At 42.9% G+C, this 19,289-nt stretch overlaps 1 protein-coding gene across 1 annotated transcript in view; it reads right to left on the bottom strand.

The window, feature by feature from the left end:
• The window catches only part of VPS13B (vacuolar protein sorting 13 homolog B), a 1,674,799-nt gene that overhangs the window by 1,506,087 nt on the left and 149,423 nt on the right, over positions 1–19,289 (bottom strand). Inside the window, 1 exon segment of the mRNA XM_030217225.1 lies at positions 11,001–11,230. Within this exon segment, the coding sequence (XP_030073085.1) occupies positions 11,001–11,230 (230 nt within the window).

Raw genomic sequence — 19,289 nt, 5'->3', positions numbered from 1 at the left:
AAAGATACACCAGGGTCAACGACCTCGCAAAATAACTTCAAGGAGAAAAATTATACAACTATGACTTAAAACACACGCCAGCCCTATTGAATACGCCACACTCCTAAACTGTCTAGACCCAGAAGATGGAATATACCCCAGCAGACAGGATCTGGACCGAATTCGAATTAATATCAGAAGACCTCTCTCTAAAACACTCAAAAGATTCGCCAAATCCCATGCAACTAGATATCTGCCCAAACAACCTCATGAAATCAGCTCCTCAGCAATTCATAATAGACCTAACAAACCACATGAACTTCATGCTACAAAACGGACTTTTCCCAAAGAAAAAGGAAAAATTTACTCACCCCCAATACCCAAAGACACTAGAAAACGCAAGCGAATAACTAACTACAGACCAGTAGCATCTAGACCTCTAATAACCAAAATAACCGAAGGGAATGGTAACCAAACAACTCACAAACTATCTCGACACGTTCTCAATACTGCATGATGCCCATCAGGATTTCGAACAAATCACAGCACGGAAACAATATTAATTACCCTAATGACCAATTTAAAACAAATGATTGCAATCGGCACCAACATACTCCTCCTACAATTTGACATGTCCAAGTGCCTTTGATATGGTGACCATGAAATCCTATTACACATACTTAATATTTTGGCATCGGAGGCAATGTCCTAAACTGGTTCAAGGGGTTCCTAACCTTGCGCTCATACCAGGTCACATCAAATTCAACTACGTCCGACGCATGGACCCCTGATAGTGGAGTAACCACAAGGATCCCCCCTCTCACCAACTATTTTCAATCTAATGATGATCCCCTTGGCAAAACTTCTATCAAACCATAACCTTAACCCAACATATACGCTGATGATGTAACAATATATATTCCTTTCAAAGCAAGACATTAAAGAAATCTCCACCGAAATCAACCAAAGTCTACACATCAGCACACCTGGGCAGATGCATTTCGACTGAAATTAACACAGAAAAACTCAATGCCTCATACTTACCTCCCATACCAACACGAAAAATTTAGCGCCATCAACACACCTAAACTAAATCTGCCAATCTCAGAAACTTTAAAAATCCTTGGAGTCACTATCGACCGACACCTAACACTTGAGACTCCACGCGAACAACACAACCAAAAAAGATGTTCTACTCCATGTGGAAACTGAAAAGAATAAGACCGTTCTTTCCAGATCTGTCTTCCGCAGTCCTAGTGCAATCACTCGTACTCAGCCTCTTGTGTGCATGCTTTTTAATGCAGCTATAATTTGCATACTATTAGTTTACTGCATTGGGAGTGAAGTGATGTTTAAGAAAACGCACTGACTTTGAGTACACACTGTTTGGAGCATATTCTTAATTCACAGCTTTTTGGCTCACCCCCCCCCCCCCCCCCCCCCCCCCAAGCAGGCGTCTTAAGTACCATCCTGGGAATTCACTCAATATTTTCCAGTAAAGACCTTCCTTGCATCTGCTTGCAAACAAGCTTTTGTGGTAATGCTGAATCTTTCATCTGCATTTTTCAGTGTTTTGTTTTTAGCAGGGGTCAATGTGTTCTTCATATATGATACTAAAATATTAGAGAGCTTGGTAGACTGATCACAGGACGAAATCCAGCACAACTAAAAAGTCTACTCACCAGCAACAATAAAGTTCCAAAATTAAAGGAACGCTTCTTAATTGTACTGACTCGTAATTTTAATCAAAGCACTTTTCAGATTGCACATTGCTCACTAGTGGTGCTCAGGTTTTGCACAGACACACAACATTATGCTTGTGTGGAGGTTTTTTTGACCTATGGTGATATTGAGAATCAAGTAATTTATGATGCACTATTAATAGTGTGTTTTCCCTGATTTTGAGGTCTTTTTCCTCCTAGTGAGCAATATGCAATTTGAAAAGTGCTTTGATTAAAGTTGTCAGTACTACTGCAACTCACTATACGCAGGCTGCAAAGAGCAAATACTGAGGAAACTTCAAACAGCCCAGAATACAGCTGCCAGACTCATCTTCGGAAAGTCAAAATATGAAAGTGCACAACCATTACGTGAGAAACTACACTGCTCCCACTCAAGGAACGTATAACTTTTAAAGTATGCACCTTAGTTCACAAAATCATTCACGGTGAAGCTCCTGCATACATGTCTGATCTAATAGACCTACCACCCAGAAATGCTAAAAGATCATCCCGAACACCCCTCAACCTCCACTTCCCTAAGTGCAAGGCATAAAATACAAAGTATTGCAAGCCATCAACCTTCTCTTATATGAGCACGCGATTCTGGAATACACTACCATGCAACCGGAAAACGATCTACGAATTAAACCGACTTCCGCAAACTATTGAAGACTCATCTCTTTGATAAACTTATCGCAAAGGATCAAAACGCATGAAGTCCATACAACTACAGAAGTGCATCAACACACTCTCTTCTGAATTCTCTTCCCCCATATCCTCACCGCACTTAGAACTCTACCTATAGTTAAATCGCTATACCCAAATGTTTCTTATTATCGTCCTATCACCCTTATCATTTTCCCATTGTTACACTCCACTGTTCTCTTTCCTAATGATACTTTGATTTTGCCTCCCATAACCCTTCATGATGTAACCCATAATTGAATTGTAACAAAATGTACTCCTTTATTCACTATGTATTGTAAGCCACACGAGCCCGCAAATAGGTGGGAAAATGTGGGATACAAACTGCTATAAATAATAATCAATGTTTGTAAATGAAGGGCAATTCCTCTATAAACATGTACCCCTATCCCCTGGGCCTCCCTGCAATACCATCACTGTGAGCAGACAACTGCTGTTTCAAAGTAAAATTCTTCAACTGCTGAAGTCAAGCTGGATTTTTTAAAAACATGATCACCCTTCATCTGTCTGCAATTACTGTAGAGGAAAAGCAATTAATTGATTAAAAGAACTGAAACATTACAAGAACAATTTTCAACATTATTAGAAAAATACAACATTTAATTTGGCAAGACTTTTAGCTGGAATAGCACCATCAGCTGTTCAAAATGCTAATGCAGAAACTTGACCCTTTTTTTTTTTTTTTAACTAAAATATGAACCACAAATTAATTCCATACATTTTTTGCCTGAAAGCAGAACAGTGAATTCTAATGTCTGCCTCCAAAATGTGACCATGTTGCCCTCATATATAACTTTTTTTTTTTATAAAACAATACGTGAACTCAAACAAAAATGAAAATGCACTTTTAACCTAAAAATCTAAATGTTCTGGCGTATTCACCTTCAAAATATAAAACAGCATAAAGTAACAAAGTGTATATTTATATTAGCATTCTGCCCATCATCATTATCACTTAATCTCTCTTTCCCCAGCCCACATGATATGGAAGGATATGGGATGAGGCACCAGTATAGTACTATCTCCTTTTCCTGGTTCCCTGGGCCGCCATACATATCACACATCCCAAAAGCTAGCCCTGAGCTGGCTCATGAATTGAGCAGCACAGCTGTGCGGAGAGCCAGAAGGGAAGTCAGGGCTCTGTAGCTGACCCAAGAGGGAAACAAAGAAAGTCATATAGTTTGGGGAGCATTGTAACCCTTGGCCTCTTCCAAACTACACCCATTTCTCCTGTCAACTCTTCTTGTTGCTGACATGCTATTTCTTTGAGCCAATGCAGCATGAGTACATTTGGTCCATCTCCATAGTCTTCCATGAGATATAACAGGGGGAATGATTGTTTTAGTTTTGTGAAAAGGGGAGTTGATATTCCACTCCATTCCCTTTTTCAATTTGAGACCCGACTATAGGTTTTCTCCATTACAGAGGTGCCAAAGACGACTAATTTTAAAGAAATTTTTCAGATCATGGCATCACATATTGTCATAACTATCTCCTTCCCACCTAAGTACTTCTACCTTCAGCCATGCACTTCCAGCCCCCCGACCCCCTGGGTAACTCAAGGCTCTAGCCCCCTAAAAAGTGAAGTTACTTACCTGTAGCAGGTATTCTCTGAGAACAGCAGGCTGATTATTCTCACAATTGGTGTGGTGATTCGCACCAGCCCAGGAGCCGGCATTTCATACAGCAAAACGTTGCTAGAGCCTTCTGAGCACACCAATTGTCGAACTCCGCACGCACCAAATGTCTTCCCGCCCGCCACACAGCCGCGCTCCTCAGTTCAGTGGAAGAGTAAAAAAAGACAGAAAGAGGAGACAACTCCAAGGGAAGGTGGGCAGGTTGGTGAGAATAATCAGCCTGCTGTCCTCGGAGAATACCTGCTACTGTTAAGTATCTTCGATTTCTCAGAGGACAAGCAAGTTGTATTATACTCAAACTGGAGTATCCATAGCGTCCAGCCTCACCCAAAACAACAAAGGTTGGTCAATTGGACCTGGCAAGGGCGAGGACATAACATAGATTAACCTGAAACTATATACAACTAGCTGACAGTGCAGCCTGGAACAGAGCAAAATGGGCCTAGCAGGGTGGAGTTGGATTCTAAACCTGAAACAGATTCTACAGCACCGACTGCCCAAACCGACTGTCACATCGGGTATCCTGCTCAAGGCAGTAGTGAGATGTGAATGTGTGGACTGAAGACCACGTTGCAGCTTTGCAAATCTCTTCGATGGAGGCAGACTTTAAGTGAGCCACCGATGCAGCCATGGCTCTGACATTATGAGCCGTGACATGGCCCTCTAGAGTCAGCCCAGCTTGGGAATAAGCGAAGGAAATGCAATCTGCTAGTCAATTAGAGATTGTGAGTTTTCCAATGGCGACTCCCCTCCTGTTGGGATCAAAAGCAACAAACAACTGGGCGGATTGTCTGAAGGCCTTCATCTGCTCCACATAAAAGGCCAATGCACTCTTGCAGTCCAAGGTGTACAAGCTGCTTTCGCCAGAGTGGGCATAAGGATGGGGAAAAAATGTTGGCAAGACAATCGACTGGTTCAGAAGGAACTCTGACACCACCTTTGGCAGGAACTTAGGGTGCGTGCAGTGGACTACTCTGTTGTGATGAAACTTAGTATAAGGTACATCCACTACTAGAGCCTGAAGCTCACTAGGCCAAACGCAGCATGGACGGTATAGACAAGTGTTGGGTCCCATCCGAAATCGAAGATATTTCCTGTGAGCTGGGAAGGTATCAGGGATGTGTGTATAAGTATCCTTTAAGTCAGGAGAGCACAGCCATCGCTTTCCTGAATCATGGGGAAGAAGGAGGCCCAGGAGAAAACCATCCTGAACTTGTTCTCGACTATGAAGTTGTTCAGGGCCCTTAGATCTAGGGTGGGGACGCACTCCCTGTTGTTCTTTTGCACAGGAAGTACCTGGAACCGATATCCCAGCCCTTCTTCCCCCTGGTGGAATGGGTGCGACAGCATGGGGCTTAGAAGGGCGGAGAGTTCCTCGGCAAGTACCTGCTTGTGCTGGGAGCTATATGAATGAGCTCCCGGTAGGAAATTTGGAGGTTTGGATTCCAGGATGAGGGTGTATCCTAACCAGACTATTTGAAGAACCCACCGGTCGGAGGTTATGAGAGGCCACCTTTGGTGAAAAAACATTAACCTCCCCCCCAACCGGCAAGTCGTCCGGCACGGATACTTGTATTGCGGCTATGCTTTCTTGAGCCAGTCAAAAGCCCGTCCTTGCTTTTGCTGGGGAGCAGCAGGGGCCTTGGGCACACGTTGTTGACATAAACTAGCCTGATTAGGCTGGTGAGACGCCGGAGTGTACCTACAACTAGAAAAGGAATAGGGATCACTCCGAGGCCCATCAAAATAACTCTAGTGTGGAGGTGGTAGCAGAAGGGCGACCCGGCGGGAGATTGAAGCCATAGCATGTGTGTGCTTCTTGATCTGGTCAACCAGATCTTCCACACTTCTCTCTCCAAAAAAGATTAGCCCCCCCATTAAGGAACAGTCCGCTATCCTCTGCTGGAACTGAATGATCTAGGTCAGAAACACACAGCCATGAGAGTCTGCGCATCGCTATAACCTTGAGCAAAGATCCTGGATGCTACATCAAAGGTGTCTTAAGTGCCCCTGGCCAGGAATTTACGGCACGTCTTCGGCTGCCTGACCAGCTGGCGAAAAGGTTCGGCGCTGCTGTGGAAGGAGGGCATCAACCAAACCAGACAGCTGCCACACCAAATTCCGCAAGTGGATGCTCGTGAAGAGGTGGTATGACTGGATACAGGACAGCGAGCATAGTGGCCTGATACATCTTCCTCCCAAAAGAGTCCAAGATCCTAGCTTCTCTGCCTGGGGGCACCAAAGAATCGTCCCTAAAACTCTTGGCTCTTTTGAGAGCGGAGTCCACCACCATGGTGTTATGAGGTATCTGAGACATCATCAACCCAGGTTCACAGTGGATCTGACATTGGGAATCTGTCTTCTTAGGGATCACGGGACCAGACAGAGGGGGTGCCCAGTTTTGCAGAAGGACTTCCCTGAATACCTTATGCAAGGGAGCTGTCACTGCCTCTTTAGAGCATCTCTGCCCTAGGCTCATCCTCCACATCTATGGGAATGGAATGGCCTGAGCCATTTCCCGTACAAAGAGGAGAAGGATAGGCTCTCTAGAGGAGACAGTCTCCTTTCAGGTGGAGGGGAAGGTTCAGAGGAAATCCCAAAGGACTCATTGGAGGAAAAGTACCTGGGATATTCCTCTGACTCCCACAAGCGCTCTTCCTCGGTGTCAGAAAGCACTTCCCTTAGTGACCTTTGAGACCGAACCCCCGCCTCGATGCCGAAGACTCGTGGTCTTGATGGCGATGCTGAGGGCCTGCTCCCGCATGGACTGCAGCAAAGCTTCCTCCACAGACATCGATGGGGAGTCAACCTGGTTGGCAACCGATACCGGAGACGTAAGCGGAACCGAACTTGGGAGTCTCACTGCAGGTGGAGAGCCAGACGCAGCTGCAGCAAATGGCATGGTGGGCTCAAGCACCCCCCGACACCTGAAGCAGACTGGCGCAGCAGTCCTTCCAGGAGCTCTGGAAGTTAAGGCCTCTATGCGCTCGTCGAGAGCCACCATCGAAGGCTGCGGGGCCTGTGGAACAGTCTATGGCAGAGTTGCCTGAGGCTCGGGAGCAGGAACCGGACTGCCGAGAGGCCAACACATCGGCACCTGTATGGAGGGTGAGTGGTCCTCCCGGCACCAACGCTTCTCGGGTGCAGATTCCCTCGGCGCCCTGGAGCTCCCGGCACCATGCGTCGAAGGAGAACGGTGTCGGTGCTTCTTAGCCTTCACCCGATGCACCTCACTGAGACTCCTCAGTTCCGACAAGGATGACGTCAAATCCTCACGTCACCTCGGGGTCGGGTCCAACAATGGACGGTCCCGGGGGACCTGCACAGCAGGAGGCCTTGAGGTAGGTGGAGACCCACTCGATGCTTCACTTCTCCCAGCATGCCGTGGCCTCTCAGCAGCCATGCCTACCTCCACTCCTGACGTCGATGCCGACGCCACTGACCTCAATGCCAAAGGATCAGACCAAGCCCCAAAAAGTTTTCCCTCTGGGCTTCTCAAGCCAGTTGAGTCCTCTCCTTCATGCGAAGACAAAGGGCACAATGAGCTTGGCATGGTCAGGAACAAGACACTGGATACACCACGAATGGGTATCTGTGCCTGAGATGGTCCAGTTGCATCGAGTACAACGTTTGAAGCCGCTGGGTGTCTTCGATGACATGGAAAGGAAGCCAGCCCCAGCTAAATCAAAAGGCTCAATTGTGTCAAGAAAAAAGGGCACAAAAAAAAAAAAAGGGAAGGACCCGGCCGAGCAGCCTAAAAACGGCCGCACCGAAAAAGAAAGGAAACTTTACCTTGGTAAGAAAACACTAAGAAAATAAAAGGAAAATCTTTTTTTTTTTTTTTTTACTTCGTAAGAAAATAAACAAAGGGAGGCAAAAAGACTAAAAAAAGGGTCAAACACACTCAAAGGCTCTTTTCCCGGGCAGAGAGAGGAACTACAGAAATGGACTGTTGCTCCTTGTGTGGAGAGAAAAAAAAACTGAGAGTCGGTGGGCGGGAAGACACTCGAGCACATGTGCAGTTTGATGCGCGGCATGCTCAGAAGGCTCTAGCAAACTTTTGTGCTATGTGAGAAGGCCGGTTCCTGGGCCGGTGAGGATTGCCAGCCCAGTTGTGAGAATATACAGCCTGCTTGTCCTCGGAGAATAATACAGCATGTCCTTTCCCCTTCCCACTCACACAAGGTATCCAAAGTCTAATCTCTCCACCCGAGTGCCACATCTCCCCTTCCCCTTCCTAACTCCAGGTAGCCAACATTTCCCCTTTCCCTCCCTACTTGGCCAACATTTCCCCTTCCCTCCCCATCTCCTAAGGTTCCAGTATCTCATTTCCACCCCCACCCCCAAAAAATGGTTTCACATCTCATAAGAATATAAGATTTGCATACTGGTCCAGATCAAAAGATCCATCTCACCCAGTATCCTGTTTCTAATAGAGGCTGATCAAGGATAAAAGTACCTATCAAAATCCCAAAAAATGTAGCAGGATTCCATGCTACTTACCCCCAAGGGATAAGCAGGGCCTTTGACCACTCTACTTCATCTCTGCTTATCCCCTCCTCCACATGTAGGGTGTCTAGCATCTCCCCATCTCTAAATCCTCCACTTACCCTCAGCCCCCTTCTCCTCTCTGAGGAGGTCCAGCATCTCACCTCCCCCACTCCCCAAGGTGTCCAGTAGCTTTCCTTCTTACCCCCCTCCAGGATGGTACAAGTACAGCAGTCAGCATTTCTAAAGAAAATTCGGCACGGCCCAGCACAGAGCTTTGAAATCCATGCATACGCAAGGGCCTGCTGAATCCAGCACCCTCTGAACAGGGAATCTCCGCACTGTTTCCCTATCAGTCCTCAATCATCTCCACATAATCTCTTCAGTTGCTCTCTGTCCCAGCCTGAACAGAGGTCATTCACACATGCAATGAAAGTCCTGTCAAAGTGAGGCAAGCCCGCTCCCATGTTTCCTACCTGGGGTGTACTGTCCCCCAAGCACTCCTTCTTGTTCCCAGATAGGGAACTCTCTGCAGGCACCCGCTGCTGTGTAGCAGTGGCTTCCAATCACCAAACACTGCAAATATTTCCTGCTTTGGTTCCCAGGACTTCCCCTCAGTGCTACAGGTCTTGGAAGGGGTGAAATACCAAAGACCAGAATTTTCTCCAAGCAATCTCTTTTATTAACTCTTTGTCCTGTCCCCATGGGCTGGGCTACTCTGATTCTCTCACCAGGCTATCAATACCAGCTCTGTTTCCTTAGTGACCACCCTGAAAATCCTTCCTTCCACCCTTCAGGCATGGGCTTTTTATTTGGGGGGGAGGGTCACACATGGATGTTCGAAGCCCTGTTGCCAGCCATGCTGAGACTTCTTTAGACATGCTGACTTCTGGGTCAGGAAGGATAGGAGAAGGGAAGGAAAGCTGCTTATGTCTTATCTCCACCATAACCCCCCTTTTCCTCAGTCCCTCTTTCCCCAATCCCACACAGCTAGTCTCCTTCTCTTTCAGCATCTCTGAAGCTTGTATTCCCTCTGCCTGCTCTTCTTCTCTCCCAGATCATGTCCCTTTTCTAAATTCATCTCACCTTTGCAGCTTGTTTCTATTCCTCTTGAAGAGCTCTACTCCCAGCATCTGTCACCAGCACCTAGCGTCTCTTCCCCTTCCAGTTCCTTTCTATCTCTTCCAGCTCTTCACAGAAGCATTCTCTTTCCTAGGCAGTAACCCATTTGAATTCCCTTCCCACTTCCTAGCCCCTCTCACTCTTCCAGTGCTGCTCTTTTACCATAACTGTTAAAAGTATTATTTGGCTACACATGTCATATCAATAAAGTTATGTGAATCTGTCTTCTTTCCAGGGCCAGCTCAAGGGACCATGGTGCCCTAAGCAACTTTTGTATGACATCCACCCCACCACTTGCAATCTGGTATCTCTCCCGCCACTCCCTCCCCCCATCTATGATCCAGTATCTCCACTTCTCTCTCAGTCCCCTCCCTTCTATGTGGCCTAGGAGAGGAACTACTCAGACCTGTGATAAAAGGCATTAAAATCCTAATCTGGGCATCTATCCTTCTAGGAGACTTTGGATTTGATGTCTTGAGCCAGTGCCTCACCTGTTCATAGACTGATCTGGTCCTAGTCCGTTCCTTAGTATGTGCTGCACTGCCTCTCCCCATTAGCTATTGTACTAATTGGTCAGACACAGCCAGCCACCTAGGCTGCAGGGGGGAGGTGGAGAGCAGTAGCTGGGATACAGAACCTTTCTTCCTGCTTCCCATGGTGGCCTTGCAGAGAATATTGGGGGTGCTCAAGCATCATAGCACCATCAGACATGGCACCTATGAGTACCTACATTGTATGAGCTAGCCACATTTTCAACAGCCTTACGTGTACAAACTACACTCATCTTACAAGACTCCTTTGGGATTTCAAAACTGCCCAAGGTCTAGAAAAAAAAAAAAAACAAAAACAAAAAAGAGAAAGAAGAAAAGAAAGAAAGAAAGAAAAGGAAGAAAGAAACTGCCATCTTCTTCCATCAATTAAGCTCCTATATGTTTAAATCTTTTCAGGGAAGTGCAAGGTCATCCTTTCAATTCAAAGGGAAAAATGAAAAATCTTTCAAATGTAGTTTTCTTTGTGTCCATTATAAGATATGCTCAATAACCTAGCAATACAGCTTCTGCTTATCACCTAAAGCCCATAAATTATTTTAATTTCAGCATCTCTGGCAAAACATACAGTTCCAGCATATTTTGCTTATTGCTGGCTGAATTAACTGTAACACACCTCATTCTAATTAACTATAGATTTTTTTTCTACTGCTTAACAAGACTCAAGGTTGTCAGATGTAAAGCAAAATGAATTAACTCAGTTTTGACCCATTCATAAAGAAACTAAAAACATGCAAAAAAAAAAAGAAATCATGTTTTTGATCAGTAGCCCAGCTTACTAAGTTCATAGTTGCACATACCTTGAATGTGATTGTTGTTTTTGTGCAATAGAATCCTATAGAAACAATAGGATCCTTAAAGGTCTGTGCTTTCTGAAAATGTGGTGTTGTTCCAGCCTCTTTTTCAGCATAGTCTTCTCCTTCATTTTCATCATCATAACTCACTATAGCAGGAACAAAAGACCAAGCCCATGATACCCATCCCTGCTGATCATCATCTTCTTGATGCATATAGACATCTTCAGGTTATACTGCACTTGTTTGCCCATTTCATCTTCTGTACCTAGAATATTTTCAGAGATTCAGAAAGAAAACACAGAGAGAATTTATATTCATTTATTTTCTATCTTAAATCTAATATTACACAACCACATGAAGTTGACTAAAACAATATTTCTTGATGTTTGAGTTCAGTTTATATATAATAAACTAAGTAATGATAAGAAGACAATATTATCATGTGATCAAAAATAGTCCACTTTTTGTCGCGTGTATAATGATAATTATAGAAACATAATGCACATTAATTTTCAGTGAGTTCACTATGATTACTGCTATAAACTGATCAAGCTACAGTAGTGCTTTATATCCACTACCCTAGACATCCACAATTCCACAGCAAAAGGAAAGGTTAAATAGAGCACAATTTTCAATAACCAGTTAGCCGGATATACGACCTGTCTGTAAACTGACCACTTTGTACTGGGTAAAAGTATAGAAGAGATCGACAATGCATTTTCAAAAATACATGCTTTGGTTTGAATGGAAAAGGTGTCCTTAGAAAAAGCAGACCATCTATGCCGATTTTGTTTTTTTAATAGAATGTTAGTGGTTGGAGAAACACTGTAATTTCTGCATTAAGCAAATTAATATATTATTGTGGAAAGAGTTGTAAGATGTTGTTTTAAATTAGGCTATAACAGGCTTGCAAAAATACTGGTAAGAATAAATATCCAGTTTACACATAGTAATTTACACAACTGTGCAAATCAACAAAATCGTTCATATTAAACTGCTTATGGTTGTAAAGTAAGAAATATTTTCAAATTTTACAGAAACATTCTTGCAAGTAAGTGGTGTTCGCTAAGTGTATATTTATTACTGACTGCATGTTTTATATTGATCCACACAATAATTGAGTGTTCCATGTATGGACACTAGACATGTGAGGGTAGGGTGTTTGCGGTTCTGTTAGCAGCTAATACTGTGAGCATTATAAGAGATTACCAGGAAATCGTTCTGTAGAAGAATTTGAACACTATCAAAATCATAATTGCTCCCACTAAAATCACTAACAGGAGACCATATTGTAAATTATTATGGCTAGATATTTTGTACTGCACAATCTTTTGTTCGTATCCCTTTTTTTCATTTGACGAACGGCTTCAAAAAGATGATACAAATTACATGAAATTGTTGCAATGTTAAAAAATGACAGAATATTTAAAGCTGAGGTTTGCATAGCACTGCCAAAAGACCCAAACTGTAGTGCTGATTACAGTGGAGATAAAGTCTGTAATACAGTCAATTTGACTCAATGTCAATTGGAAGCTGAAGCAGAAATTAAATTTCACAAGGGTGAGCAATATTTCAGAATATTTTGAATTGGGCGACTATCATCCTTTCAGTAATCCAGATAAATTAATGCACACTCAAGGAATCTGGTCTGCACTACAAAAGCAATTGAAGAAGCTAAGGGGAGGAAAAAGCCTCAGGTCCTCACCTCTGCCCCACAGCAACAGTAAGGATTTAATGGTGAATTCCTCTCCAGCATAAAAAAATCTCCCATTGCTTACAACATAAACAATTGTGCTCTGTGAAATGCAGAACCATATAATGCCAAATATACAGCAAACCTAAACGTAGGCTTAAATCAAAACTTATCTGCTCATACGCCTCCTAATGGCCCATCAATGATGGCCAGCATTTCACATTTACTGCTGCCTCAGGGTGTAGACACAAGTGGTGCAGGTGCACCAACTTTGGAGTGATGGAAACAGCACCAAGTAGGTCCTTCTCTGACTTTCCTTCAAGAATAAATTTTTAAAAGGACAATATATGCATCCTGGGGAATTGGGTGAATATGCATGTACATAAGTTACGCAAAATCAAACAATGCCCAGAGGGCATGGGCCCAAAGGTGCAGGAAAGCTCTGTGGAACACATACAAGGCAGCAAACAATGTATTGCATATGGCGGGAGCAGAGAGAAGTAACTGACAGTCAGCCTGAGCAAATGAACTTTCTGCATGCTCGATGCTCCTACTTTTGTTCAAGTCAGCAGGAGAAAAGACCAGCTGCAGTTGGGTCTCTCTCATTCTCTCTCTGGTGTTACTTCACAGGGTAATTTTCAAAAGTATGCACATACTTTAAAAAAAATGGTGGGGTCCTTTTACTAAGGTGCGCCAAAAAATGGCCTGCGCTGATGTAGATGCATGTATTGGATGCGCGCAGGTCCATTTTTCAGATCGCCTGCAAAAAAGGCCTCTTGGGGGGGTCAGAAAATGGACGTGTGGCAAAATAAAAATTGGAGCAAAACCATTTTGGGCCTGAGACCTTACCGCCACCCACTGACCTAGCGGTAAAGTCTCACGCGTTAACTGGGCTGTAATGGTCTAGGCGCGTACAATGCCGATTACTGCCCGGTTAGCGCCGTGCGCCAGAAAATTTCTGGTGCGCTTAATGGTCACTCATAAAAAATGAAATTACCACCCAGGCCACGTGGTAGCCAGGAAGTAGTTCAAAACTGGCATGCATAGGACACACGAACGCACCTTAATAAAAGGGCCACGGTGTGTCTTATGTGTAATCCTGCCACAAAAGTTAGGCAGCCTGTATTAAAATTATCTTCTAAGTGGCATGGCTATGTGACAGCTGCCCCCTCAGCATCCACAAGAGCTGATGCTGTAAAGAATGCCTCTTGCACACGAGTTAACTGAGTGCAAAGCACATTTAAATCCCAATCAGCACAGATGCAGAGAAGTGCACAGAAGACCAGAGGGCTGAGCACAATGCCAGGGCTCTAATGCCAGGTCTGAGGAACGTAAAAAGTTGGCCTGTTCTTATCTAGTGAGCTTTAGTAGGTATTTCATGCCTATTTCTTCTTTCTGCTGTGAACATATAAGACCCACATCAAAAGTGTGGGGGGTGAACTGTTGAGAATTAGGGCACACATAAGTTTAAGCACAAAAAACAGTCTCATCACCTGGAGTTGTATACACATACATCTGTGCATATGCTGGAACACTGCTCTGTGCACAAATATCAGTATTGTACAAATTATATACAATGAATAGCGTTCCAGCACATGTGCAGATTTATGTAAATGAAAGTCAGAGTGCAATTAAAACTTTTTGTGTTCAGATCTGTGTGCTAGATATAGCTGCCGCTAGCTTAGTGTGCACATCTGTCAAGGATGCTCTCCCAATTTAGCACATATTTTTTGCATTCAGCTTATTTGCAACTATTGGTTATTGCACTAAGGAGCAAACTTTTAAAACTATGTTTGCATTAGGAAGCTGTGAGCTAAGTGCTAGCACATGGCTCTAATGCAAGCTTACTGCATTGGCTCCCCTGGCTCTCAGTCCTCAGCAGTTTAAGAGGAAGAAATCAGACTAGGAATCAAACTTATTTGTTCTGCGTGGAAGTGATAGAGCCATTGTACTGTCCCACTTACACATTCTTGCAGCATCAATACTTTGAACAGATTATAGACAATGTTTGCAAAGTGCAGAAGGAGATCTTTGCTGCTGAAAGTCAAACTAGTAGTTAAAAAAAAAAAAAGCCTCTCACATATGGTAAGATATGAAAACCAAAGATGTTATAACCCTGTGTATTGAAACAAGTAGCCAGGATTGAGACATTTGCAGTACAGTACGATTCAGAAACTATTGTTTGATTCCTGTGTCAAACGTGACAGCTACATTAATCAACAGCAGTTTTCTGGACTCCAGAGAGCCTGGCAAACAGATGCCTTGCAGGCAATAGAAAACCTTAAAGGGAGGAACTAGAACTCTTGTTCACCACCTATCCATCACACACATTTCTAAATCTGGAAGTCCCTGCAAGGGTCCTAATAAAGGCAAGCTTAAGATATCTTTTACTGCAGAAAAGTAGAAAGCGGCTTCAAGATTCACCCCAGCAGAAACCCATTCTGTCTGCATTACCTTATATGCTAAATCTGTAGTGGTTCAGTTATAAATGGAGACAAAAAAGAATGAAGATGAAATAGTAAAAGGTATAAAACCAAGGTCTGACAGGCTCAAAATAAAAAGACAGGTTTTTACATAATTTAACATGCCTGAAATGGTTCTGCAATTGTATTTTTTATGCATTCTTTAAAGTAATTAAAGCAGGACAAGTTATGAGTCCGATAATTTGCCTGCCTGTCTAATTTTTCATCAGTATGTACACAGAAAGTTTCTACACAAGGACAGATGAAACAAGACATAGAAGGAGAAATTAACAGCAGGAGGAAATAGCAACTGAAACAATATGCATGTCAGGTCTCCTCAAGCCCCACAAGCCAAAGATTAAAATAAGGAATCATTCACCAGCCCAGCATGGTTGACAGGGTTCTCCCGTCCCAGACATGTGAAGGATTAAAGGGAGATGCTGGTGGCTGGAACAGTATTGGTTGGCAGTGTTCCCTAGATCCCAACAGTGATAGAACAAATGGAGAAATAGAAAGGGCTCCCCAAGACTTCACCTTTCATAGCCACATACTGAGGCAGGAAGTAGGCTGAATTACTGCTAGCCCAGCTGCACAACGTCCCAGTGCAGTCATGGATGCTGAAAATAGCTGCTACCTGGCAGAAAGCAGGCAGGTTTTCAGCCTCTACCAAGTCAAGAGGACAGTGAAATGCAACAGGAGTTGGAAGTAAGTAAAATAGGAGACTGATGGGACATGGGAAGAGAGATGAAAGTAAGAGTAAATGGCAGGAGACAGAACAGCGAGGTTGGAGAAACGAATTACACTGGAGTGCGGAGTGGAAGAGCAAAGAGAAATAAAGAGAACAGCAAGGGTGCACATTTGTAGAAGGAAAAAAAGCATTCACTATGCACTCCTCACAACTGCACTCATTAAAACAAATAGAGAATAAGGCAATGAGAAAACATACACGGCAAGTACGGAAAGTAAAGAATGCCTCTGGAAATTCTATGTACTTCACGGAATACACTTTTCTAGTTTTCTTACAGTAAATATTTGACACTGTATGTCATCTAGTACAGTTTAGTGCATAAAGAGCTCCATGCCTTTGCTTTAAAGTACTCACAACCACCTCAATGACATAATTACACCATAGGACACCTCACATCTAGCAATAAGTTTAGAAGACAGTTTGGCAGCAGAACACTACAAATTACTTTAAGATCTTATGCCAAGACTTCAAAGCCATCCAAAGATAAGGCCCAAATACATCATGTGATTGGCTAATCCCTTTACTCCAGTCAAGCCAATCAAGTTTATTCTACTGAGTAAAACTTCCCTTGCTGGGGAATTCTCCTTCCCCTAAAATTATGATCAGAATTGAATTTAAAGACCTGGCTCTTTGAGTTAGGTTTTTGTTGTTTTGGGGTTTTCATTTTCTTTTTTGGGGGGGGGGGGTTAACTGTTGCCCAGCACTTTCTAGAACTGGACCTCACTTCTCACTGCCTGTACTAGGGGATTTCCCCTTTATGGATATAAAGAGTTGGGAATATTAAGCAGCCATCTTGCTATTTCCTAATCTGGGAGCAAGCTCCCAGAGCTTTCACTTTACTACTTACGTCCTTAAATATATTTTTAAATGACTATTCTTATATAGGAGAGATTAGGTGCAGCTTTAGAGTAACAAGACCACATGCTAATCACCTCTAGTGGGTGTCTTGAGGAGAACGGTAAAGGTAGAGAACCCATATGTCTAAGTAAGAGTGAAAATCCATCCCGTCAGTCAAACTGATGGAAAGCATGGTAGCCAAACAACTTACAGATTATATAAACAAATTCTCAATATTACATGAATCACAGTCAGGTTTTTGCCCCCTCCACAGCACAGAAACAATACTACTCACTCTCCTAACCAAATTCAAGAAGGAAATAGCAATAAGAAAAAACATCCTCCTCCTCCAATTCGACATGTCCAGTGCATTCGACATGGTAAACCACAATATATTAATAAGATTACTAGATTAAGTTCGGGATTGGTGGAAACATACTTAGCTGGATCAAAGGTTTCCTAACCACAAGAACATATAAAAAAAAATCAACTCAAACATATCATCACCGTGGAAAGCAGACTGCGGAGTACCACAAGGATCACCGCTATCACCGATCCTCTTCAACCAATGATGACCCCACTAGGCAAGTCCTTATCCAAACAAGGCCTTAACCCCTTCATCTATGCAGATGATGTCACAATATACATTCCTTACAAATCTAGACTGACAGAAATCACCAACGAAATCAAGATCAGCTTTAACATCATGGACTCTTGGGCAAAAGCATTTCAACTAAAACTCAACAAAGAAAAAACACACTGTCTTATCCTCATCATCCCAACACAGCGCGGACAACCCCACAATTATCAACAACCCAGATTACACCCTTCCTATCTCAGACAGCCTGAAAATCCTCAGCGTTACATTGGACCGCAACCTAACACTAGAGAGCCAAGCGACCTTCACAACAAAGAAAATGTTCCACTCAATGTGGAAACTCAAACGCGTGAAACAATTCTTCCCGAGGGAAACATTTCGCAACTAATGCAATGGAATTTATGCGGGATGCAAAGAACAAACAATAAAGAAACTTCAGACCGCTCAAAACACGGCAGCTAGGCTTATCTTCGGAAAAACACGATTTGAAAACACAAAACCCCTCCGTGAAAAACTACACTGGCTCCCAATCAAAGAATGTATTGCTTTCAAAATCTGCACTCTGGTTTACAAAATTATATACAGTGAAGCTCCGGGATACATGACAGACTTGATCGACCTACCAACTAGAAACACATCCAAATCAACACAAACGTACCTAAATCTCCACTACCCAAGCTGCAAAGGACTCAAATACAAATCAACTTACGCATCCAGTTTCTCCTACATAAACACACAACTGTGGAATGCATTACCAAAAGCCTTGAAAACTACGTACGACCACCTAAACTTCTGGAAAGAACTAAAAACTAACCTGTTTTAAAAAGGCATACCCTACCAACCCAACATAAATGCCAGATCTCTGCAACACAACAAAACTAAAGTATGTAGTGGACACAACACAACTCTTCCATTGTACGATTCCCTAATGTGGCTGTGCCACATGAACTTTATTTTACCACAATATCACTTTGTATTTGTTTACACCGGTGTCAGCAAACACCTCTCCGGTACTATGTAAGCCACACTGAGCCTACAAATAGGTGGGGAAATGTGGGATACAAATGTAACAAAAAAAAAAAAAAGTTTCTGTTAGGAAACTACCAGGGCGATGGTCAAAGCACAGTTTATAGAATATATGATGTAGGGCTAAATAATATATATCATAGAAATCATAAACATTATTTATTTTTTTACCTTTTTCCCCCCATACACATTCTTGTAATTTTAATATGATTCTGTAATCCTCTTTGACTGGGCTAGCCACCCACAGTTATAGAATACAAGTCTTAAATAAGAGAAATAAATACAATCTAATTTAAAAATATTTAAAAGATAGTCCAGTTTATATAAAAGCATTTTTGAACAATATCAAATGGGTATACTACAGGTTTTGCACTTTGACAGGCCATATTTACTTAAAATAATCCTTTAGGGGGCAAATTTATAAACGTTTTTCCATGTGAAAGCCTATTTTACAAATGGGAAAGGCCTTTATAGTTGCATGGCAATATGTGTGCCAAGAAGACAGTATATATATATGCACTGTATGTACTTAAGGCATTCTCAGGGACGTAGCTGCTATGTATGCACAATTATAAAATCCACAGATATACAGGTACATATACACAAATTTGCATCTTCTTTGGAACAGGTGTAAAAGTGCATCAGCCTTCATGCCCCTCATTCCAGAACTTCCTTTCAAATGAAAGAGACTTGCCTCCTGTGCATTTATGCCATGGAGGTATTTAAATGTTTCTATCATATTTCCCCTCTCCTGACTTTCTTCCAAAGTATATTGAGATCTTTAAGTCTGACCCATATGTTTCATGATGAAGGCCACTGACCATTTCAGTAGTTGCCCTCTGGACCAACTCCATCCATCTTGTTGAAAGTGCGTCTCCAGAACTATACACAGAAGGCACCACGGAATTGAAATTCATCATATCCCTGT

The sequence above is a fragment of the Microcaecilia unicolor genome, chromosome 1, assembly GCF_901765095.1.
Source record: "Microcaecilia unicolor chromosome 1, aMicUni1.1, whole genome shotgun sequence".
In the NCBI taxonomy this organism is placed as follows: Eukaryota; Metazoa; Chordata; class Amphibia; order Gymnophiona; family Siphonopidae; genus Microcaecilia; species Microcaecilia unicolor.
Note: the sequence above shows the minus strand (reverse complement) of the source record. Positions and strands in the feature narration are given on the sequence as shown.